This window comes from Buteo buteo, chromosome 24, assembly GCF_964188355.1.
Source record: "Buteo buteo chromosome 24, bButBut1.hap1.1, whole genome shotgun sequence".
Taxonomy (NCBI): domain Eukaryota; kingdom Metazoa; phylum Chordata; class Aves; order Accipitriformes; family Accipitridae; genus Buteo; species Buteo buteo.
In genome coordinates, this window is record NC_134194.1 from 20,783,589 (window position 1) to 20,807,172 (window position 23,584).

Consider the following 23,584-nt stretch of genomic DNA (forward strand, 5'->3'; position numbering starts at 1 on the left):
CCCAGTGGGATGGCATGGTCTACAGTACAGGGCCAGAGGGTCCCTGCACACCTTAAGGGTCCCTGTGTACCCTGTCTCCACATCCCATCCACAGGGTGGTCCATGGGGCCACCCATGCTGTCCCCAGCCCCAAAGAGGCATCACCCCCCGTCAGAGCAGTTGGCATGGAAGGGGGAGGAAGGCAAAAGCTGTGCCAGGCTCATGCTGATTTCTGCTTCTGCTTTGTAGGAGTGAGCCTGTGATAAGTAGAAACTGCCTTTCCACACCTAGCTGCAGGCACAGAGACTTGTATGGAGTGACCCTCCCACACCAGGGGCTGCCGCCGCTCCCAGCCCCCTGCCATGGCTTTTGGGAGCATCACTGGGGCAGGGAAGGACCAGGCTCAGTAGGAGCAAGGGGGCCCCTAGGAAACTGGACCCTCACAGGACAAGGAGCGGTTATCGGCTTTGCCATCAGGAATGGAGAAGGGCTGAAGGGTGTTGTGAGATATCAGCCTCAGACATCCTCTGTGTGCAAGGTTGGGTAACAGCGGAGCCGGACTAACTGCCAGCCCCACTGGGTCTCTTGCAAAAAGTGTTACGTTAAAGGCAGCCGGGTTGGCCGGTGGTGAAAGCACAGGCTCTTTGCAGAAGAGAACCCCGCACCGATGTCCCCCTGCCACCCCACTTCCCACTGCCACCCTGCCCCTCGGCTCACTCCACATCCCCATCGTCATGGGGCACCAGCAGTGGGATGGGGTGCTGCATCCCCAGCATCCCTGCAGCACGGGGCGGGGGGGTTGTGTTGCCAACATTCCCCTCATCAGCATGAACTTTTTAGCCTGTTTTCTCCAATTTGGCAGCACCTTCCCAGCACCTGCACCCTGCACAGTCCCAGGACATGGTGGATATAGTGAATATCCCCTCTTGCCTGCGGCCAGAGGCAGAAACAGCAGTTTAAGCCAAATGCATCCTCAAACTTCAAAGATCTCCCTCGGCAGCGCAGCCTCAGGGTGTGGATCTCAGGAAAGCCTGGTGCCCCCATGGCAATGCATGAATGAGGGCTCGTGGTGGGGAGCAGGACCCTTGCTGGGGAGGCGAGAGAAGGAGCATGAGGGGATGAGCAGGAAGGGTGGGAGGCAGCCCCTGAAGGAGGGCAGAGCCTGGCCAAGGGGCAGAACACAGACCAGCCAGGCCAGGAGCCAAGCGTGGGGCAGGGTCATGTCTGGGAAGGAGCAGGACGGGAGGGTGGAACAGGCATGGGGACCAGAGGGTTGGCCTGGAGGAGGGACCGGCAGTGGGAGGCGTGGGCTGGGTGCTGCGAAGCCTGCCTGTACCCGCAGCAGTTCCTGCAGGGCTGCCTGCCCGTGCCTGCAGGCTGAGTCCTGTGCCCGACGGGGACACCTTGGCATCACCCTGGAGCTCAGAGCGGGGCAGCCGTGGAGCCTGCAGCATCACTGCCACCGTGCTGCTCTGCCAGACCTGGCCCTGGGGGGCTGCGGACCACGCTGCGGGGCAAGAGGTGAGGGAGAACCCCGAGGGTGGCAGGGGAGGGATGGGACAGACTTGGGGAAAGGGCCAGGATGGGGATAGTCCATGCCCACTTCCAGCCCACTGCACCAGCTAGTCCACATGGGTTTGCAGGGACAGGGACGGTGTCCACCTCCCTGTGAAGCATCACTGCTCGCGGGCACAGCCAGACTGCCCCAAAGTGCCATACCACAGCCCAGTGCCCTGCACGGCCCCGCTGCCCACTGCCTGGGCACAGAGTGGTCTCCGGAGCCAAGACCCTGCAGGAGGCTGCCTTCTGAAGCCCCAGGCAGGACAAGCAGCAGGCAAAGCTGGCTGCAGATCCCTCGGACCGATACAGGCACAAGAAAGGAGGAAATTGCCCCATTTCAGCACCAGGCTGCTGGGCAGAAGTGGGTACAGCCCTTTAACCCTGTGGCAGAGGCACCCAGCCCACACCGGTACGGGACATCACCCTCTACACCCCCCCCATGCCCAGCCCTTTCTGTAGGTCCTACATCAACCCACAGCCTTCCAGCTGCAACGTCCCCATGCCCTGCTCCCCGCACCCTGCTCCCCCAGCTTCTCGCCCAGCTCCTGCCATGACTGTCCCTCCTCAACGCACGCTGGTGCACAGCCGCTCGCCCCACGGGGAGCCCCCCGCGCACGCACATACGGGGTCGGGCTGACACCCCACGCACGCCCCACACCCACATGTGTGAGCAGAGGGCCCTGCTGTCTGTGCGTGCTTACTGACAGCATCTTCCCCCTCCACGTGCTCCCAGGGACACCGCTGCCTCCACCGCACACCAGCTTGCCCGCACTTCCCCATGCCACTCATGCAAACCCTTGCCTGCGCAGGCAGCGGTGGGGAGCAGGCAGATGCCTGGGCAGGGGCGCGGGGGCTTGCGCAGCATGGAGCCTGGCCCGGCTGTCCCTCGGCGGGCCAGGACGCGGCTCCTGCGGGAGGGGGGCAGGGGATGCGTGGGAGAGTGCAGGCAGCAGGAAGGAAGCCTGCGCCGAACAATAGAGGGAAATGGAGGAACTGGAAAAAGACCCAGTGGCGGCACAGTCAGCACAGATGGTTTAGTGTGGAGCAGCATGATTCATGGGAAAAAGGCCCTCAGCGCTCTGCAGAGAGCCCGCAGCTCTGTCCCGGGGCTGTGCCAGCAAATAATTTGGCGTTGGGGGTCCCTGGCGGAGCGGGACCTGGTGTGGGGGGGGCACAGTGCTGAGCACGAGCCCTGGGCTGTGCCCCTCTGTCTCGAGCTGTGGGTGCCGGCGGCGGGGTGCGCAGGGGCCCGTCCTGGCTGGGGGTGGGTGGGAGGCTATCCCCCCTCTGCCTGCCCGTGAGTCATGCTGACCTCTCCCATGCCCTCGCCAGCAGTGAGAGAGAGAGATTATGGTCTGGCCCTTCCGGCCGCAGAGCCCTCCCCGAGCTGGCCGGCACAGGAGCTCATCCCCTGGGAGGGGCCCAGCTGCTCCCCCCGTTATCTGCCTCGGGCAGCCCCCTCCACCCGGACACCCCTGCCGGCCGCACCAGCTCTTGTCCTCCTCCTTCCCAGCCCCACACGCGGCAGAGCCCACGATGCCCCAGCAGCCGGCATCTGCTGGACCACCCGCTCCCCTGTGAGCCCCCGGCCACTCGGCTCCTGTCGGAGCTCGGGTCACAGCCTCGCCGACAAAGCGGGGCCAGGATCCGGCAGCTCCGGGGAGGGGCGGAGAGGCTCGGAGCTGAGGAACAACAGGATGCCGGCTTCGTGAGCTGGGAGGTGAGCAACTCCGGGGAGAGCAGCGAGGTGGGGGGACCTTCAGGACCATCCCGCGCTCCCACCCATGGGGTCTGTGCCCTTCACAGCAGCTGAACTCCCCCCTTCATGCTGCCTCCTTACCCCCTTTCTCTCCTTCCGCAGATGATGGGCTGAGCATCCGTCGCAGAGGTACCCCAGGGCCATGAGCTCTTTGTGCGGTCCTGACTCCGATATTGCAGACTGGCTGGCCACCATCCACTTGGAGAAGTACCGGGATGTCTTCAAGCAGCATGGGTACCATGTGGCCAGAGATGCTGCCTTGCTGGATGGCAACCACCTGCAGCAGATTGGCATCACCGCCACCGGGCATCGCAAAAGGATCCTGAACTTGGCGCAGCAGACACGGATGCTCAGTCAATTCCAGGGGGGATCCGCAGCAGGAGATGCCCATTTCCGAGCCACCGAGGTCCTGGATGCCCCCCAGGCAGGCAAGGATGCCATGAAAGCAGAGCTGGGAGGGTCTACTGATGCCTTTGGGACACAACAGGACATTGCTGCGCCCGCCCAGGCATCGCCTCTAGAGAAGGACCCTGCTTCTCCCCTCCTGAAGCCAGTTCCCAAGCCGAGGACAGTTTTCCCTCGCTCAAAACCAGAGCAGGGCTTACCACCCGTGCCACCAGCACGTGCCACGGTGCCGGCACACAGCCCGGGTAGCAACAGGGAGCCTGCTGCCTTCGTGGTACTGGAGGGGTTTGTGCCAGGGGAGAGCTCCACGGATTTGGATAGCCCGGAGCCCAGATCAGCATTGCCGGCTAGCCCAGGGGCTGCCGTGGCCATGGGCATGGGAGCATCCCGGCTGCGAGCGCGGGAGAGCGCTCGGGAGGAGACACAGCTCCCCCCAGCTCCGGATCATGGACAAACCCTGGAGGCATCGGAGAAATCCCCCCCGTCTGCCCCATCCGTCCCACCACGGCACAGCCACAGGGTCCCGGCAGCTAAGCCCAGCCCGGGCAGCGTGCCAGAGGGTCACCCCGTGTCCAGCCCTCCCCTGCCTGCTGCAGCTGCCCCAACCAGGAGAGATCCCTCACCGTGCCCCAGGGCAGCCTCGCAGCCGGGCTCAGAGCAGGGCAGGCTGGAGATGGTGTCCAACGTCATCTACGAAGGACTCAAGCCCCCGTCAGCACCAGCTGAGGACTCAGGAGGGGCGGATGGCCCCCAGGGTCAGGGTGTCGCTCAGCCCCCGGTTCTGTCCTTGCAAGAGCTGACCCAGCCGGACGACAAGCCTGAGTAAGCAGATGCTTTCCCTCACCCCAGGGAGCAGAGGGAGGGTGCAGAGCAGCCAGACCCGAGGATCCAGAGAGCCCCCCACCCCCGGGACCCCATCCCCAGCCTGGCCCTGCCTGCCTCTGGGTGCTGACAAAGCCCCTTTCGCCACCCTTCCCGTGCCTTCCCCAGGCTCTGCATGGAGCGGTCCTGCAGGGCAGCTGGGATCCCTCTTTGCTGACAGGGTGGCCCTGGGCCCCCGGGTGGCTCGTTCTCATTGGGGGAAGAAGCTGCTGCCCCTCCTTTGCCCCCCCCCAGGCAGCAGGGCTAGGGCTCCCCAGCATGGCAAGGGGGTGGCTGAGTGACGGTTCTGGGGCTGGCTCCTGCTGGGAGCAAGGTGGGAGATGTTAGAGGGTGTCGAGCTGGGATGGGAAATACCCAGCAGTCCCAGGAGACGGAGCCCAGCAGGTCCCAGGGTGGGGAGGAGAAGGGAGCGAAGAGGGAGCTGGAACCAGGGAGGGGATGCTGCACATCCCAGGGGACAGAGCCGGGCTCAGCCCCTGTCAGGCACAGCCCCCAGCCCCTCTAAGCCAGACAGGAAAACAAGGTGGAAAAACCCTGCAGGCTCCCACCCCATCCTGGCCGCAGCCACAGTAACCCCTCTCCTGTTTTCCAGCAGTCCCGGCTGGCCTGGTGGGGGCCTGCCCCACATCCCGCAGAGACCCACCGGCAAGGCAGGTGAGAGCCCCCAGGGCACCGGCGCACAGTGGGGACCTCCCAGTGTCCCCAAGGAAGGGGGGGTGAGGAGGACACCCACACACCCTGCCCTTCCCCCAGGTCCTGCCCCACGCAGGGACCAGGGTGTCCGTGGGTCAACGCAGGGCCCAGCCCCACATGTATTCAGGCTGGCATCTCTGTTATGCCAGATGCCCTGGGTGTTGGGGTGTGCTGTGGTGGGTTCAGTGGGGGCGTCCCCCTCCAGGGTTGGCCGTCCTGGCTGGTCACCGCTCCGCAGCAGGCACTGCTGACTGCCTCTCCCTCCCATGTCTCTGCCCACAGAGGTCGGCGAGCAGCCCATCAGCCCCTACAGCGAGACCATCTTTGGGCATGTAGCCCCATCCCGGGAGCAAAAGGTGAGAGGAAACTGTGGGGATGGTGGCTGTCCCCTGCCATCGCTCTGCATCCCACCAGCGGCTGCAAAGTAGGGAGCTGCAGCTGGTGACACCGTGGTGCTGGGCAGTGCCTGGGGTGGGAGACACAGGCTGAGACCCCATGCAGTGGGCCAGGCACGTTGAGGAGGTCTGGGATGGGAGAAGGCACAGAGGAGAGGAGATGTGACCAATCTCTCCTGCCAGGGTGTTGGCATCTCCTCCGATCAGAGCTACGAGGCAGTGTCTGAGCTGGACCTGGAGCGAGAAGCATGCAGGTAGGCATCACCTCCTCCAGGCTGCAGGGGCTTGGCTGGGCTTGGAGTCTGGGCTTTGCATGCCAGGGGGACAGGGGACACCCCTGGGGACAAACTGAGAGGTGGGGGGGGCTTTTCCCCCAATGTAGAGCCTATCAGGAACACCTGGGATCAGGTCAGCAATCTCAAGAAGAGCCAATGGGCTCAGAGATGAGAAGGAGCCGTGCTGGAGGATGGCCGGGGGGCAGGGAGCAATGCTTGCCAACAGATGCTCTCGGTGGGCAGCTGGGGCAGTGCCAGTGGCACTGGGTACCTGGACTCTGAGCGGAGCCAGTATTCGGCCACTGGGAACAGGGAAACACCACAGCGGACAGGGATTGCTCAGAAATGGGATGGCTCTCAGCCCCAGATAAAGGGATGTGCGACCTCCAAAGGCTCCAGCATCATCAGATTAGCATCTGCTGATCTGTCACACTATGGTGGACAGTGAGATTGTGAGGAGCACCTTCAAAATGCTTTTGAAATGTACTTTCCATAACTCCTGATAGCATCTCAGAAAGAGGAAGGAAAGCTGCTCTTCCCATTTCGGATGGGGAGGGTTCCTTTTCCTGTGTTGCTTAGAGAGGAGGAGGCAAGCTGCAGCTCTGTGTCCTTCAGCTCTGCCTGTGGCCTTGCCGGCCAGTGCGTCCCCATGCCCCTGCCTTTCTGGCCCCAGTGTTGGTTGGTCCAGCCCATCTCCTGTTCTGGGTGTGAGTCACTGCAGTGTGGCCTGATCCAGCGTCACAGCCAGACATTGCAGCCAGATGAGAGCCAACATGGGCCATGGGTAGGGAACTGCAAATACCTGGGAACAGGAGTTTTGTAAACAGAAATACTGAAATCTGCTGTGGAGCCTCTGAACGAGCAGTTCAGAGTGGGGCTTGATGCTGGCCTGTGGGTCAAAGTCTCCATCCAGCGGCTTCCAGGGAGCTGGGATTCAGAGCATCCCAAAGGCATTGGCCAGGCACTTGCAGCCCTGGACCCACCAAGGGCTTTACAGCCTAGTCTTGCTGAGAAGAGACAGGATGCGACCGTCAGCAGCGTGTCAGAGGCAGCGGTTCACAGTTTTTTTCTCCCAGCCTGAGCACTAAGGTGGTTGGGGTGTGAGGAGTTGAACAAGAGACAGAAAAGCCTCTGAGGACTTTTTGCATTGTGCTCATGGACACCATTGACCAGCTGCTCCAAAGCTTTCCTCCCCAGACTAGCACCACCAGTCTGACGGTGATCCCCCTGGAGCAGAGCTATGGGCTTCTGCTCAGCTGCTGAGCCACTGCTAGCCAGCCCCAGACCCTGCTGCTGCTTCTGTGGGAGCTCCCAATCCTCCTCTTCAACACTGGTGTTTCTCCAGTTCAGCCAGTTACTCTTCCTGCTGACTGGCACCTGGTCACTGGGACAATGCGAGCATCTGCTGCAGCCCACCAACCCACTCATTATGGGAAATATTTCCCACTCCCAAACTTCAGAGAGGCCGTCCCGCCTCTTTGGCACAATATCTTCCTCCTACCTGAGATAGCTCCTCTCGCTCTGTTCTGGGTGAGTTTCGCCCGGACCATGCTGCTCTCTGGCTTGGGGTCTGGGCAGTGAGTGTCCGTGTTAGAAATGGGTAGAGCCACCTTGGCCAGAAATGAGATATCCTCAGCAAAGAGGAAGAGGAATGCAAAGTTCCCCTTAAAACTGGGAGCTGGGTCTCTGAGAGTCCAGCAGAGCCTGGAGTGTAGGGTAGGATTTGCCCGCTCTGACGCTGAGCACTGTCATCCAAGCTGGTCATGTTCAGGTGCCTGAAATGCTGATGCAGAGGACAGCATCTGTCCCACTTCAGGCATTAGTCTCAGCAGGAGAGAGATGGTGGCATAGCAGTGCCCATGTCACCCCATGTAGCTCGGGGGACTGGGTCAGACAACGACTCGTCAGACGTCATGGTGAGGATGGTGGACCCTGCCCTGGTTTGCATTGAGACCCACGATGAGATGATCCTCAGGTAGATACCTACCCAGACTGCTTCTCCCTACACCTCAAAGCATCTTCCCTGCAGGAAAAGAAACACTGGGAATAGTGCGTCCTTGACATCTTATTCCTTATCTCCCTACCTACCTTCAGGTGCCCACTCACAGGTTGATTGGCTGGCCCATGACCCTCAGCTGAAGTGACCAGATCCATCAGCAGCTCCTTGGTCCCCTCACCGCCAGCAGATCCCTTTCTTCCATCACCCATCCTCCATCTTCCACCAGCTCTCCCACATAAGCACTGACAGGCTGAGACTGCACCAACTCAGTGCACCTCAGACATCACCCTCCAGGCTCAGCTGACTTGGAAACACCCTCTCCTTGCCCTGGGGACTCATTTGGCCCTAAGATTAGTTGCCTTCACTGCCTGACACCAGCTGAAAAGGGAGATGACTTGGCCTTTGCAGACTTGTTTCTTGGAGGCTTCCTCCACCAACCCTGTCCTCAAGGGCAGAGCTGGGACTTGGCCTGCAACTTGGTGTGCTCCTGGGCTGCTGAGACACCCCACTCCAGCCGGGCCGTGGGCTTTGCTCATCCCTGCTTGTTGCTGCTTGTCCTCCAGCTCTTTATGATTTCAGTGACTGTAAATCACAGCTCAGGAAGGGGCTATCATGGAACTTTCCCCCTTTTTCTCTTGCCCATTCAGTGGGTCTGTCTTCCACTTGGCTCTGGCACTCAAGGCTGATGTTCACCTATGACATACAGAGTCCTCCAACCACCCTGCTCCCTGGCCAGTCCCTCCTGAAGAAGCTGGACACCGGGCTGGGAATCCAGCCAGATGAATACCTCTGCCAAGTCTCTGTCATACTAATTATACAGCAATTTTCACTGTGCTCTGAGCCTCCAAGCCACCCATGGCCATTTCTTGTCTTTCTTGCAGACCCTGGAGCCAAACAGGCCATTTTCCTTCTCCACCCACCTCCTCAGTCCCATACACCATCCCACTTCCCCAGAGCTGACCCTTAGCCTGGGTGGCTCCAGCCCAACATCCTCCCAGGCAGACTTCACGTCTTGCTTCTGTCCCACATGGTTCAGGGATATCTGATGTCCAATGGCCTCATAAGGTGCCTGTCCAGGGTCAAAGCACAGGTCCATGCACTGCCTTGGCTCCTATGATGAGGCAGTGCTCAAAACTGGGTATTTGGAGCATTTATAGTGAGGGGAGGTGTTTGCAATCATTCTTCTGCTCCAAAAGCATTTCTAGGACATGGACTTGTGCTGGAGGTGGTTTCTCATATTCAGTAACCCCCAGTGGGTTTCTCCTCCATAAATTTCTCCTACAACATCCCATGGTGAGGAGTCCCACGGGTCAGCCGCTCCTTTCCCATGTGGTTCTGCACCTTGCTTCTGCTGGCTTTACCTGATGTCACCCAGCTCCTGTGACTGAAGCAGTGGTGGCCAGGAGATGCCTTTCTGCCTTCCCCGTGCTGCTCATGACTTCAGAAACCTGCCCCCATCACTCACCCTTTCCCCACTGGAGATCCCCAGCTTGTTCAGGTGCTCCACAGACAGAAGCTGTGACAGGGCTTGAACCATCTTTGTTGCCTTTCTTGGCACCTTTTCTTCATCCTGGCACTGGATGCCACAAGTCACCCAGTGGCACAGGTGCTCTTGTGCTGGTGCTGAGATGTCCTGGCTGCCGTGACCCTCTTCCTGCCTGTCACCACTGCACCTGGGCTGCTCCCTTGTGAGCTCCTGGGACCGACAGACATTTTCCAGCACATTTCCTTTTCGGGGAGAGAAAAGCGTCTGGCTGAGAGGGCTGAGGGGAAGGGGCAGGCTTAGCAGTTTATTTTTATAATTTCCTTTTATTGTTATGGCTGGAGAGTCTCACCAGGCCTGGCTGAGGATTTTAGCATGGCTACCCAAGAAAAGGAGATGAATGCAGGAGATCCACTGGCCCATCTGTCTATCCCGATCCCTTTGCAAAACACTTCGGCTGGACGTAAGAGCAGGCAGGAGGGTATTGTGGTAGAAGGACCTTCCTGGTGCTATGAACACTGGACGTGTAGAGGGAGAGGGCAGGCTGAGACCCCTGGTGAGGAGGTAGCTGGGGTGGGTGTAGAGCAGGGAGCAGGACTGAGGAGCTGCCTGGCTTTAATTTCCTGCCTGTGGAGGGATGAAGAGAGGAAAGAGGTGATGCCAAGGGTTTGAAGATGTGTGGTGGCCTGTGTGGTATTATGCAAGGTGGGAAAGCCCATTTTTCCAGCTAGCCACAGCCTTGCCATCGTGTAGGACTGGCTGAGCCTTGGGCTGTTGGTTGCCACTGGGCTCATGAGCTCAGAGCCCTTGTCCCACCCTGCTCATGGAGATGCAAACACCCACATCACTGGGTGCCCCAAGGAGCTCAGGATGGGGCCAGGAGCAGTCTGAGACATCCCCAGATGGGACGGCATTGACCAGGACCCTGCACAGTGAGCAGCTGTGCTGCCGCAGCTGTGCTCCCTCACAGCCCCATTTCTCACAGGACAAGCAGTGAGTGCAGCAGCGAGGGAAGGAGCGAGGATGAGGAGACCCGGTCCCGGCTCATCGACCGCATCGTTCAGAATGACACAGAGGGGTATTCTACCGTGGAGGCACCACGGGCTGAAGGCACATCGTTCAGCCTGCCAGCCCATCTCTACCCAGACGAGGTCCTGGACGACCTCACCATCTCCCCTTATGCCAGCTTCACGTCGCTCTCTGAGCCCCGACCCACCATGCTCAGTGGCTGGCTGGACAAGCTCTCCCCACAAGGGTACGTGCCCACCCATGGGACAGTCCTCACAGGTAAAGCCCCCTTGGGCAAGACTAGTGAGGCGGGCACGCTGGTCACCATGCTGCTTGGAGCAGCCGGACCTCCCCACAGAAGGAGGACTCTCTTGGGTGCCCCAGCTGTGCTGCAAGGGTGTCTGTGCAGCCACAATTGGGGGAAGGGGAGGTCTGTGAGCAGATGTTGGGTCCTCAGGGGAATTGTCCCCTTCCCAACAGCAAGTTTTTCTGTCATCCCAATAGGAACTATGTCTTCCAGAGGCGCTACGTCCGTTTCGACGGGAAGAACCTGATGTACTTCAGCAGTGAGAAAGTACGAAGGGGCAGGATGTGGGCAGGGTGGGGAGGCTGCATTGTGCCACTTAAGCAGGGTGCCTTGACACCACATGAGCTGCCATATCCCCTTTGCCTCCCCTTGTCCTTCTGTAAGGAGCCAGCACTGCTTTACCATCGCCAGGGTGGAGCAGCCGTGGCCCCTGTGCCTGGGAGGCTCTGAACACAGCCTTACGCCATAGGAAGCCCAGGGTAGCAAGGGTCCCTCTGTCAACAGGGAGCAGGCAAGGGGGGTCCTGCTGGCTCACAAGCCCTGGGGCAGACTGCAAAGGGGGGATTCCCAACCTGAATCCTCAGCTCCTGCTCGGCTCCTGATGCCCCTCAGGCTGTGCTATGAGGGAGCACCCAGCCGAGCATCTGGGGGATGTGGAAGGTGTGCTGCATTGGAGCAACTTTTCTCATTGTGGGCACTGGCACTGTGGGTTAGGTGCATGGGATGAGTCAACAACACTTTCCTGTCCCACGTCCTCCTGCGGGGCCTCTGCATGGCCCCATTAGGCCTGCTGCAGGGTGCTGGTGGCTGCCGTGCCACCTGGGGTGACAGGCACTGCTGCCCCAGTCCTGCAGCACAGCCAGCTGGGCTGACCCCACGTCAGTGGCACCCATGCAGAAACAGGTACCATGCATGGCCCTGGAGCAGCCACTATTGCAGGAGCTTGCAGGCATCCCTGCCACCCCTATGGTTATGTCACTAGCATGCCTGGCAAGGCAGGTGCTGGGGTAGCTGGGTTGTGGAGGTGCCCTGCAGGAAGGGCAAAGGAAGGTAACCTTGCCTGGGGGTCGTTCCAGGAGCCCTACCCCAAGGGGGTGATCCCGCTGTCCGTGATTGAGATGGCTCGCTCCACCAAGGACAACAAGTTCCAGGTCTTCACCAGCCACCGGATCTTTGTCTTCCGTGCCGAGAACGAGGGTAAGTGAAGACCCGGGCCAGGGCCCGCCAGTCTCCAAGGAACCGTCCCTGCCTCCCTCCTCCGGTCAGAGCATCCCGGAGGCAGCTCTCACCCCATCCCCAAAATATCCAGCCATGATGAGCGAGGGGACCTCTCCCCTGCCATGCCTGCTGGGTGCTCTGCTCCATGCCAGGCCTGTTGGGAAGGGCTCAGACCTGGTCCCTCATGCCTGGTTCCCAGCCCAGAGGAATGAGTGGTGCTCCACGCTGCAGAAGAAGGTGACGGACCAACGCCTGGTGGGGTCCCGGCCCCGGCCCACCAACACTGCTCACTGCCAGAAGTCAGGCATCCTGGAGCTGAAGGGCCAGAAGTCCAAGGTGTTCGCAGCCCTGAGCCTGCCCGAGATGTGGCTGTACAAGAGCGAGCAGGTTCGTGGCTGGACCAGACACCCCACTGGCACAGAGGGCTGTGCCAATAGTGGACGGGATGAGAGCGATGGAGGGAGCTTAGCCAGGGCCTGTGCCAAAGGGAGAGCAGAGAGGAAAAGGACGGGCAGGAGAAAGGGAATGGCAGAGCAGGAAGCTGGAGATCCTGCACAGGGCAGCAGTAGTGGGAGCCTGGGCTTGGAGATGCAGCAGGTACCAGAAATGGACCCCCCTCCCAATCTCCTTGCTATCACCAAATTATCTTCATCTCTGCCAGGCACTTAGGTCTTAGTCGCACCAAAGCATCCCAATCCATCGCAGGACAGGTGGATCAATGACCATGAAATCACCAGCAAACATACCTGCTGCAACATGAGCTTGCCCCACAGGAGGCAGGAGGTCCCTGCTGGCCTGTCACACCCTGCCTGCTGCCCACGGAACTCCCCACCTCCTACCTGCTGAATTTTCTCAGCACATCTGGGTTTTTTTCCAGTCACCTTGTTTCCAGTTTGCCTGGCGTACACTAAGCAGCATCAAGCCTCTGTGGTTTTTGCTGAAGTTGATATTTGCTTTAGGAGTGTGCCTGACTCAACGTGGACTCAAATCCCCAAAATACAGGGACTTGAATGGTCAAGTTTCAGGGGCTGTGGGCAGAACTTGACTTTCATTTTAAGGCATAATGTATTTGCAGGATGCTTTATGTCAGCCCACGAGATGGCTGAGAGATGTGGCAGGGTACCAGGTCTGGCTTGTCCAGGCAAAGCAGGGGTGGGATGCTGGGAGTGCTGGACACAGCTCCCTAGCTCCAGCCCTAGTCTCACGGGCATGTCTAGGGTGGTGTGTCCACCACGGCCACAGTGCTGCAGAGCCAACACCAGTGTCACTCTGAATTGCAGTTCTTTAAAATGGGCATTGGCATCTGCTTGATTGAGATGCGCGGCTCCACCATCCGCGAAGCCAAGAACCGCAGCTTCGAGCTCATCACCCCCTCCAAAATATTCAGGTATCCCGGGCATCCAGGTGAAATGAGGTCGGGGGAGCAGCCAGGTGCTGGACCCAGGTGCTGGTTGCTCCAGGCCCCTGAGTTTTGGCTGTGCTGGTGCTCATAGCTTTGTGGCGGAGTCAGAGCGGGAGAAGCGGGAGTGGATGGAGGCCCTGCAGGAGGCCATAGCTGAGATGCTCTATGACTACGAGGTGGCAGAGAAGATCTGGTCCAACAAAGCCAACAAATACTGTGCGGACTGCTGGGCTCAAAGTCCTGACTGGGCATCCATCAACCTGTGCGTGGTCATCTGCAAGCAGTGTGCAGGCTAGTATATCTCCCTGGGGGCACATGGGGGTCCCAGCGGGTGTGGGCTGGGCCTGGTGGGCAGGCAGGGTGCTGGCTGGGGTATAAGTGCAACTTGGGTACCAGTTGCCCTGGAAGAATCAAGGGGTGCTCATTCTCCTGCTCCCCGCAGGGCAACATCGCAGCCTGGGCTCCAACATTTCCAAGGTGCAAAGTCTGAAGCTTGACACCAGCGTCTGGTCCAATGAAATTGTACAGGTAGAGACACTCAGGATGGGGTGCTGGGACTGACATGGCATGCTTAGGGGCCAGGCTGCTTCTCTGGACAGGGCAGCAGTCCCACAGTATCCCCCAGGATGCAGGGACACGGGGCATCCTGTTCTTCCCGGCTGGCCCTGGTGCTTGCCATGATCATGGGACTCTCCTGCAGCTCTTCATTGTGCTGGGAAACGATCGAGCCAACCGGTTTTGGGCGGCTCACCTCCCTACCGCTGAAGCTCTCTACCCAGATGCCAGCGCCGAGCAGAGACGGGACTTCATCTCCCGCAAGTACCGAGAGGGACGGTACCGCCTGCCCCATCCCCATTACGCCACTCAGGAGGACGTGCTCCAGGTAGGGGCCACCTCAGGGTGCAGGCAGGGTGCTGGGGTGCTGGGAACCCCCCCAGAGCTCTGTGTCTGAGATGCCAACACCTCCTGCTTGGCTTCGTGCACCCGCACCCTTGTGCCAGGCACTTCTGGGGGCTCAGGTAGGAGGTTGTGTTCTGCTTTGGCTGCCTTCGAGCACCCCTGGCAGCAGGCTGGGGGTCTCCGTGAGCCGGGACGTGATCCCTACAGGCACCTGTCTCATCCCAGGCACTGTGCACTGCAGTGGCAGGACCAGCCCTGCTCAAGACCATCCTGCAGTTCTTCTCGTCCTCGGAGGCTGGGCTGACGGCTGACCCTGCTGCCTGCGAGATCGCCCCAGGGGCCGACCCTTGGTGGCGACCAGAAAGCAAAAGGCCCAGGAACCATTCAGGTAACGAGGACCCTTGGGCCCCATCTGGCTGTGATGGGGAGGCCTCCTCCTTGCCACTGCCCTTGTGCCCCACAGCATGCCCCAAGGCTGGGGACAGCCAAGGCATCAGGTGCTGTGGCTCCCTGGGGGATCTGCCTGCCCCACTACTCCCCTCTTTTGGGATGGGGAAAGGCAGGGTGTTCCTCTGGAACCCCTTTTCAGGGAACCCCATGCCTGGCACACCTCCTTGCCTACACCTGCATGAGTGGGGTCTCCCTGCCCCTCCAGTACCCACGCTTTGGTGGGTGCCCGCTTCCACCCCGCTCTCAGCACTGCTTCCCACAGGGAGCGCCCGCACACAGGAACTGGGTCCGGAGGGCGTCTACAATGAGATCACCCAGCCGGTGACACACAGCGGGTATCTGTACCGGGCCACAGCCCCCCACAAGCTCCCAGGTGCCAAGAAGAGCAAAGAGGGTAAGCGTGGGGAGCGTGGGAGGGCAGCCAGTGGGGTGCCCACCCCGGTGCCGCTGACCCCCCTGTCCCGCAGACTTCCAGCGCACATGGTGCTCCCTGGAGAGAGCCCTGCTCTTCTTCGACTCAGAGAAATGCACTGAGCCCCTGGGCCACATTGAGAGCACGGACCTCATCTCCCTGGGTGTGAACAGAGCCCAGGCACTCACCAGCCCTGGCCCCACCGAAAGGTACCCCCAGCTGTGCCCCCACTGCATGCCCAGAGAGCCTGTGGGCATGCAGAGAGCAGGGACAGGCACTGTTCCCTGCTTGGTACAATGGTCTGGTCTAGTTCTGGGTGCAGGTTCGGGGTAGGGGGCTGCCCTGATGGGCTGGTTCATCTTCTGCAGGTTTCGCTTCACCCTTGAGCTCTTCCTCACTGGGGAAAAAGTGCACCAGCTGGGAACTGATGGGCCTGAGACACTGCAAGCCTGGGCCAGTGCTATTGGCAAGGTAAGCCAGCCCCAGTCCTGCCACCCCATGCCACTGGTGGGTCCCTGGTCTCTGTCCCCGCTTCCCCATCGTGATTCCTCCCAGCTCCCCACGCTCTTCATCCTCTATGGCAAGCACCATCCTTCCCTTTGCAGGGGGTCCCATCCTCCCCGCTGACCTGCTGCCATCTTCGTGGGGGTCTGCGCTTGGGGGACAAGCCCTGTCTTTACCCGGCTCATCTCTTACTCTGTCCCACAGTGGTTCACGCCCGTGAGCTGTCACTGCCTGCTGGGCTACGAGTTCCAGCGTGTGGGCCAGCTGCGCTACAAGTGCATGCTCAACCCTGAGCGGTGGCAGCAGGCCTTCTTCATCCTGCAGAAAGCCCACCTCTTCATCTGCCCCACCGAGGATGACGGGGCTGAGGACAGCATCAACCTCCGGCGGCTGCAGGAGCTCAGTGAGTGCCATGCTGCAGCCAGGGACAGGCTCCATGTGGTGGGTGGCCATGCATGGCTCTGACCCCTCTACTTCTCACCCCAATGCAGGTGTGGTTCCCTCCATGGAGACCCCAGAGAAGAAGGAGCTACTGATCCTGGTGGAGATGGGGAGGTGGGTCCTGGTCACAGGAACGATGGGGAACAAACAAAGCAACCTCAGCAGGCTGCCTGGGGCAAAGACACTCATGCATGGGTCGGTGCTGATCCTAAACCCGTGATAGGGATGCTACTGGGACAGCAGGGCTGTGGCCAAGGAGCTTACAGACATCACCCCAGCCTCGGGTCTCTCACCAGGGTAGTACGTCCCTCAACTCAGCCTGGCTGTGCCTGTCCCAGAGCCAGGCTGTGTGTACGGGCAGAAGGGGATAACCTGTACCCACCAGCAACCTTCATTCCCTCTTTTCTGCCCTTGTTGTTCTCAGGACATTTTACCTCCAGGGCTTGTCGCGGGCGGACTCGGCGGCATGGTACACTGACATCCAGGCATCGGCAGGGGGCCGGGGTAACGCTCTGCGGGACCAGCAGCTGAGCCGGGGGGACATCCCCATCATCGTGGACAGCTGCATCGCCTTCATCACGCAGTATGGTGAGCCCAGTGCAGTGGCAGCATGGCCAGAGCATCCTCTGACACACATGGGGTGGCCAATGGGTCCAGGCAGGAGGCACTGCTTTCAGGGCACCAACCCCGTTGAGGATTCTCTGGGCAGGATTGGGCCCCCGTGACCCCATGTACCTGCCCCAGGGTTGCGGCATGAGGGGATTTACCGCAAGAACGGAGCCAAGTCCCGGATCAAGGTACTGATGGAGGAGTTTCGGCGGGATGCCCGCAATGTCAAGCTGCGCATCAACGACAATTTCATCGAGGATGTCACCGATGTGCTGAAGAGGTTCTTCCGTGAGCTGGAAGACCCTGTCTTCACCCTGGAGCTGCACCCACAGTGGAAGGAGGCTGCAGGTACCTCCTTCAGCTGACCCTTGCTCCCACGCTGGGCTGTCTGACAGGGACCCCTGGGGACAGTGTCCCCCGGGGCAGGGTCCTGGGGCCAGCCCTGGTGCCATGTCAGCTCTGTATCTGTTGGATTCAGCAATGGTCCATGACTTGTTTTCCTCCCTCCAGAAATCTCCTCAAAACCCCAGCGCCTGGAGCGGTACAAGGACCTCATTCATCGCCTGCCTCGCCTCAACCACAAGACCCTGGCTGCGCTCATTGGGCATCTCTACCGGTCAGTCAGCCACCTCCCTGCAGGGTCCCCTGGTCCAGCTGGGGTCCCCAAAGCCAGCCAGCAGCATGGGGTCTCCGGGCTGCCCAGGGAATGCTGGCTCCCATCCCTGTGAGCCAGGAAGAGCCCAGTGCCTGTGCCCTGCCCCACCAGCCTCCCAGCTGGTGCTGGGGTGTGCTGGAGCACGCTACTCTGGGATATCTCAAATGTTCCCAAAGTCATCCTGCAGCAAGGGGGAGCGACGGGAGGTTTGGAAGTAGGGGACAACCCCTGTAGGATGTAAACATCACTCAGTGCCCAAAAAAGAGGGAAAAAAACAAATTCCCATCCCTGAATCAGAGTATGAGGTGGGGCTGTTGTCTGGTTTGATGGCAGCTGGAAGTCCTCAAAACAGGAACTGGCCAGCTTGAAGTTCCCACTGCTGTGGAGCTGGGGAAAACCGGGCTATTTTTCAGGAGAGGTTGTATGAAGCAGAGGAGGGTAGCTGGGGCTGAAACCCCATCCAGAGTGGAACCAGCCCCTCACCTCTATCCTCCTTGTCCCAGGGTGCAGAAATGTGCGGACCTCAACCAGATGAGCACCAAAAACCTGTCACTGCTCTTTGCACCCAGCCTCTTCCAGACTGATGGCAAAGGGGAGCACGAGGTCAAGGTGATGGAAGACCTCATTGACAACTATGTCAGCATCTTCAACGTAAGCTCCCTGCAGGGGCCTTGCCAGACCCCTCCATGCTGGCTCTGTCTGCCTCCCCTTGTATCCACCCACACTGCCCACCTCTGCCTCCCCCTGCATCCCTCCATCCTGGCCATGTGTCCCCAAGCCGTATTGAACTCCACATTGACTCTATGTGTCTCCTTTCTCACCCTGTGCACCTTTCCTCCGGCAGATTGACGAGGACCAGGTATCCCAGATGGATCTGGAGAACAGTCTGATCACTACCTGGAAGGACACCCAGGTACTAGGGATGTTGCTTGCCAGGCCCCATCACATCAGGGACACCCAGGCGGGTGGGACTGCCTGGAGGATGGGGGCACTTCCAGCAGCCCAGCCTGGGTCCCCACTGTCCTACACCAGATATTTGGGCAAGGACCTTCCCCCACTTGTCTCCCCTTCACCCATCACCTTGAGGCTCTTGCCCAGGGGACAAGCAGCCCCAGCTCCCTGGGACACCATCGCCAGCCCCTGGGGAGAGGGGATGCACACAGCACCCATGCCAGCATGGCACCAATGCCACCTACTCTTCCCCCAGCTCTCACAGGCAGGGGACCTCATCATCGAGGTTTACCTGGAGCAGAAGCTGCCTGACTGCTGTGTCACCCTGAAGGTGAGTCCCAAAGAAAGGCCGTGCCGGAGGAAGAGAAGAGGGATGCAGGCTCCTGGTGCAGCCTGTCCCTGGGACCCCTCCTGCCACCACCCACTGCAGCTCCCCATGTGTCTGGCCCCAGGTGTCCCCCACAATGACAGCAGAGGAGCTCACCAACCAGGTGCTGGAGATGCGCAACGTGGCGGCCAGCCTGGACATCTGGCTGACCTTTGAGGCCCTGGAGAACGGGGAGCTGGGTGAGTATGGTGGGAATGGCATGGGGGATGCTTTTAGCATGTCTGGGCTGGTGAGGAGGAGGTGTGGAGTACTGGGGAGGGGCTTGCTACCAATGGCAGGAGGAACTGGGACTGGCACAGGGAGGGGGACACAGCGGTGAGAGTGTCCCTGCCTCCCCAGAGCGGCCCCTGCACCCCAAGGAGAAGGTGCTGGAGCAAGCTTTGCAGTGGTGCAAGCTCCCAGAGCCCAGCGCTGCATACCTGCTGGTGAGGAAGGTCCCCATTGGCGAGGGGAGTTGTCTCTTCACAGGTAAGGCAATCACAAAGGGTCCCAGCCCCTAGGGGTGTCCCCAGAGGGGGACAGCTCTGCCTGGTCTTACCCTTGCCCTGGCCACCACCCTGCAGCCATCAGGGGCACATCCCTGAGACCCACAGTGGGATCGCCCTGCAATACCCCAGCCACCCTCACATGCTCCCAGTCCCCCTGACCCTCATTTCCCCACACTGGGCAGGCGTCAAGCGTGAGACCCCCAAGTGCGGGCTGCTGAAATGCCGTGAGGAGCCCCCCAAGCTGCTGGGGAACAAGTTTCAGGAGCGCTACTTCGTCATCCGGGACCGGAGGCTGCTGCTGCTCAAGGAGAAGAGGGTACAAAGGGGATGCTGCGGGGAGGGACCTGCATCCCAAGGGCAGGAAGAGAGGCAGGGAGGGGGAGCCTGGGGACAGTGGTGGCATGGTGGTGGCTGTCCTCCTGGCAGGGAGGCTGGCACCAAGCTGGGCTGACCCAATGGATCTCCTTCCCCAGAGTGCCAAGCCAGAGCGGGAGTGGCCCCTGGATGCAGCCAAGGTTTACATGGGCATTAGGAAGAAGCTGAAGCCACCAGCCCAGTAAGTAGGACCTTCCCTGGCCATGGCCCTGGGGCATACATCCCTCAGTCCCTGCACCCAGCACATGAACCCAGCCACTGGGGGCACGCCAAGCCCCACCAGGACCCAAAACCATGACAAGCCTGGGCGAGCTCAGCACCCTGCCCCACTGCCCACAGACCTTGGGCTGTGTCTGAGCTTGGCAGTGCTGCCCCACAGCCTGTCTCTTCTTTTCACCAGGTGGGGTTTCACACTGACCCTGGACAAGCAGCAGCTGTGAGTATCTGCCCCTGCCTACCTGGGGCTGGAGGGATGTTGAGATCTGTTCCCAGTTTTAGTGGGAGTGGGACAGCCAGGGGCAGTGCTACAGGGTCCTGGGGATCAGGGCAGAGCTGGTGCCTGGTAAGGGCGCTTGAGGGACAGAGTGGTGGGGCCACATGCTCCCTGACACAAGGTAGGGGCCGGGGTCAATCCATCTCCATACCACTCACCCTTCCTACCTCTCCATCCGCACCAGCACCCCGGGAGATGTGTCTTCCAAGCACGCAGCACCAGGCTCCAGAAGGACCTGCCCACCCTGCCCAGGTGTCTGTGTTACCTGCATGGCTGTGCCGCTTGCCAGCCTTCACGAACACTGCTCTGTGTCCCCACGCACCCAACACCAGGTGCTCCTGTATCCTGTACTGAGCTGGGCTCCCTGCCCCAGCCTCCCTGGCACCGCTGGGTGGCCAGGCACACCCGTGTATCCTGCTGATCCTGTCCCCATTTCCCCGATGCTGCCAATGCTGGGGCAGCTGCTGAGCACGTCCCCTGCCTCCAACATGGGGCTGAGATGTTCTTCTGCTAAGGGCAGCAAGGGCAGCTGAGCCAAGGTGCCTCGTGGGTACCCAACGAACTCTTGCCTTACCCTGAAGCAGCAATGTGGGCATGCAGAGAGTTTCAGTTACACTCTCTGGGTGTAGTTGTGACTGACAGCCCCAGGCTCACAGGCAAGGTGACAAGATGTTATGGGCCCCACTGCTCCCTGGCAGCTTCTCAGCTGACTTCTCTGCAGGTACCTGGTGTGCTCGGGACAGGCTGAGCTGTGGGATTGGACCACCAGCATCCTCAAGGCTCAGGTGGGTGCGGGCTGGCCATGCCACCCGGCTGGGCTGGGCTGGGACAGGAGGGGGCTGGCAGGGCAGCTCAGCATGACCCCCCCTCCCTGCCCTGTCCTTGTGCACAGCACGATGACCTGCGCCCTGTGATCATGCGCCGGCGCTCCTCCTCAGACCTCGCCAAGCAGAAGTTCGGCACCATGCCGCTGGTGCCCCTGCACGGGGACAGCACCGACACCACCATGCTCTCTGCCAACCAGACCCTGGTAAAGCCCCCACAGCTACCCCTGCCCACGGGTGCTCCTGCACCCACCCAGGTCCATGCACCCGCCCCGAGACCATGCACCCACCCCTGGGCCCCGTAGGTGGGTGCATGCTGCCTGGCACCAATGGATGCTTTGGGTGTGTGTCCCTGTGCTCAGCGGTGTGTGTGCGTGCTGCATGCTGTGCTCGTGTCCGTGGCAGCTTTCCGTGCATGCAGGGCCCTGCGAGGGCACATGGGGTGCTGACCCCCACTACCCGTCCTCTGCCTGCCCAGGCATCCGTGACTCTGCTCCGCACTGTCATGTGCTTATCTCTGCCCGTCTCCTCTGTTTCTAGCGCCGCCTGCACACGCGAAGGACTTTGTCCATGTTCTTTGTAAGTACCCACATCGTGGAGCACATCTGTTGCTGGCTTTGCACCGTGCCTCCTGGCTACGGCAGCAAAGGTTCACCTGCAGCGTCCCGCCTGCACTAGGAGACATGCCCAGGCCATCTTGCCAATGCTGTGTGGCAGAGGGAGTGCCCATTGCTCTGGGTGTCCCATACCCAGGGATGAGGGTCCCTGCATGGTCCTGGTGTATGCAAGCAAGACCACAACAGTCCAGCCCAGTTTCCAGACCCTCTCCCATTGGGCGCACATTGCCCAGAGGGGATCGACAGAAGAAATGCAAGGAAATAGTTTTGGGTCCTCCTCGCCATCAGGTTATTTCTGCAGGGGGCACCTGGCTGGACCTCACCTCACCTGGCTTTGTACTCTGCATGGGCACCCATCTGCCCTCCCCGCCCCAGACCACCTCTGCCAAGGAATGCTGGGCTGGTGCCACAGCCTGGTGGCATGAACCATGCCTCAGCAGGGACCAAAATGCTCACCCTCCATCGGTGATGGGGGAAGAAAGGGCAACGGTGCTTGAGACAAAAGATGCGATGGAGGGTGGGTCCCCTGCAGGCATCAGCCCCACGGCGAGGGGGCAAGGGTCCCTGGGCAGCACCCGAGTGCAGGGAGGGCAAGGTGAGGGAGGACGGAGGGGTATAGCTGAGCGGTGCTGACAGTGCCCCTCACCCTGACCACCCGCCCTCCCCCAGCCCATGAAGATGCACCAGGACTCCCTGGAGGAGCAGCAGGAGAAGGAGGTGGACGCCGATCCTGTCTATGAGGAGGTGGGCAACTTCCCTGAACTGGCCACGCTGGAGCTGGGGCAGGGGCTGCTGGCAGACCTGTCGGCCGTGCCCCCTGTGGACAGGTCCAAGAAGCCAGCTCCGTTCCCTGAGCAGCCCCCGGCCACAGCGCTGCGCTCCTCGTTGCCCGCCAGCCCAGCCCAGAGGGTGCCGGGTCCCCCCGTCACCAAAGCCCTGTCCCTTGAAAGGGGTTTGAACCTGGAGAGCGACAAAGCTCCAGCCCAGGGGCTCAGACCCACCAAAACGGCCTCTCTGGAGAGGAACATGGAGCCTTCCCTGGCACTGGCTGGGGACTGGGAGCAGGCAACCACACCAGGGAGCAGTCCCAGTGTGGAGACTTCCCTGGAGATCTCCAAGAAGAGGAACATGCAGTCTCCCTCACCTATCAACAACAAACTCATCCAGGAGCTCAGCAGTGTCATCCTCAGGAAGAACGAGGGCCAGCCACCGGAGCCAGGCCAGCCAGTGACATGACCTGCCATGCCGAAGGGGTGGCCACCAACCTGGGGGTCAAGTCGTGCCCAGCGGCAGTGACAATGGGTACCCCACGCTCCCACATCATGGAGTCCACACCTTCCTCCTCCTCCTGACCCTGGAGGTGGGCTGGAAGCAGGGACTGGTGAGGACCAGGGGACTAGTGGGAACCAGGATGCTGATCTGTGGTACTGCCTCTTGGGAGGGCTGGGGATGTTGCCACATGTGCTCTTGCTCATGGGTGGCACGTCTGTCATCGGGCCCAGCACCGAGGGAAGAAAGTAACAGGGAAAATAAAAGCAGAAATATGGTGCCTGCAGATTTCGGCAGCACGGCACGGTGTCAGGCAGGGGGGCATGCAGTGCCTGCCAGCATGGGGGAACACAGCATGATGTCCCCTCTACATCACTGGGTCCGTGGGGCAGGGTCAGGACTCCCAAGCCATCCCCCATTTCCCTTCTTGCACCTACCGTGGCATATTTTGGGTGGGGGTCAACAGAAGCAGGGCTGGCCGTGTGTGCCCAGCACATAGTCCTGGCGATGGAGGACAGCTCCTGCTCAGCTGGGGTATTTATACCTGTTCCTTCCACCAGCACGGAAAAATAAAGGTTTGTTTGTACTCTGGAGGGTTTGGTCACTGCAGGAGGAGTGGTGAGGGATGCCAGGGTCTGGCAGGTGGGAAGATGGGGGTGCCAGAGCCAGGCACTCAGCCGGGGGACCCATGGGGTGGGGGCAGCGCCAGTGGCATCAGAGGAACTGCAAAACTGGGGCAAAGTCCTGGTGAACCTCAGATCCAGGGTGGGATTTTCTGCCCAAGTCTGCTGCCAGCCTGGGACAGCACGGCACTTTGTGTTGGGCACCAAGCTGCAGGATCCC

The 23,584-nt window shown here is 60.7% G+C and overlaps 1 protein-coding gene across 5 annotated transcripts; it reads left to right on the plus strand.

The window, feature by feature from the left end:
- Positions 1-1,334: 1,334 nt before the first annotated feature.
- ARAP3 (ArfGAP with RhoGAP domain, ankyrin repeat and PH domain 3) lies at positions 1,335-23,334 on the plus strand. 5 transcript variants are annotated; one of them, XM_075056467.1, is made up of 34 exons: positions 1,335-1,500; positions 3,401-4,525; positions 5,178-5,239; positions 5,561-5,634; positions 5,857-5,927; positions 10,416-10,685; positions 10,943-11,012; positions 11,822-11,942; positions 12,163-12,350; positions 13,244-13,350; positions 13,457-13,656; positions 13,808-13,893; positions 14,066-14,248; positions 14,491-14,653; positions 14,978-15,109; positions 15,183-15,336; positions 15,496-15,598; positions 15,836-16,034; positions 16,123-16,186; positions 16,497-16,660; positions 16,817-17,029; positions 17,192-17,297; positions 17,840-17,987; positions 18,181-18,249; positions 18,544-18,618; positions 18,740-18,854; positions 19,015-19,143; positions 19,346-19,479; positions 19,637-19,719; positions 19,939-19,974; positions 20,753-20,816; positions 20,924-21,061; positions 21,396-21,434; positions 22,142-23,334. In XM_075056467.1, the coding sequence occupies exons 2-34, from the start codon at positions 3,441-3,443 to the stop codon at positions 22,706-22,708; spliced, it is 5,412 nt and encodes a 1,803-aa protein (XP_074912568.1). In that variant the 5' UTR covers positions 1,335-1,500; positions 3,401-3,440; the 3' UTR covers positions 22,709-23,334. The 5 variants fall into 5 exon arrangements, with proteins under 5 accessions (XP_074912568.1, XP_074912570.1, XP_074912571.1 ...); XM_075056469.1 differs by having other exon boundaries at positions 5,181-5,239; XM_075056468.1 differs by lacking the exon at positions 1,335-1,500 and adding an exon at positions 3,007-3,259.
- Positions 23,335-23,584: the final 250 nt, after the last annotated feature.

Excerpts from the sequence above, each read along its gene's own strand:
- ARAP3 (XM_075056467.1), top strand. The coding sequence starts at position 3,441 with ATGAGCTCTTTGTGCGGTCCTGACTCCGATATTGCAGACTGGCTGGCC. Across the intron at positions 10,686-10,942 it reads GACAAGCTCTCCCCACAAGG|GAACTATGTCTTCCAGAGGC; the intron begins GTACGTGCCCAC and ends TCATCCCAATAG. Across the intron at positions 18,619-18,739 it reads ACTGCTGTGTCACCCTGAAG|GTGTCCCCCACAATGACAGC; the intron begins GTGAGTCCCAAA and ends GTCTGGCCCCAG.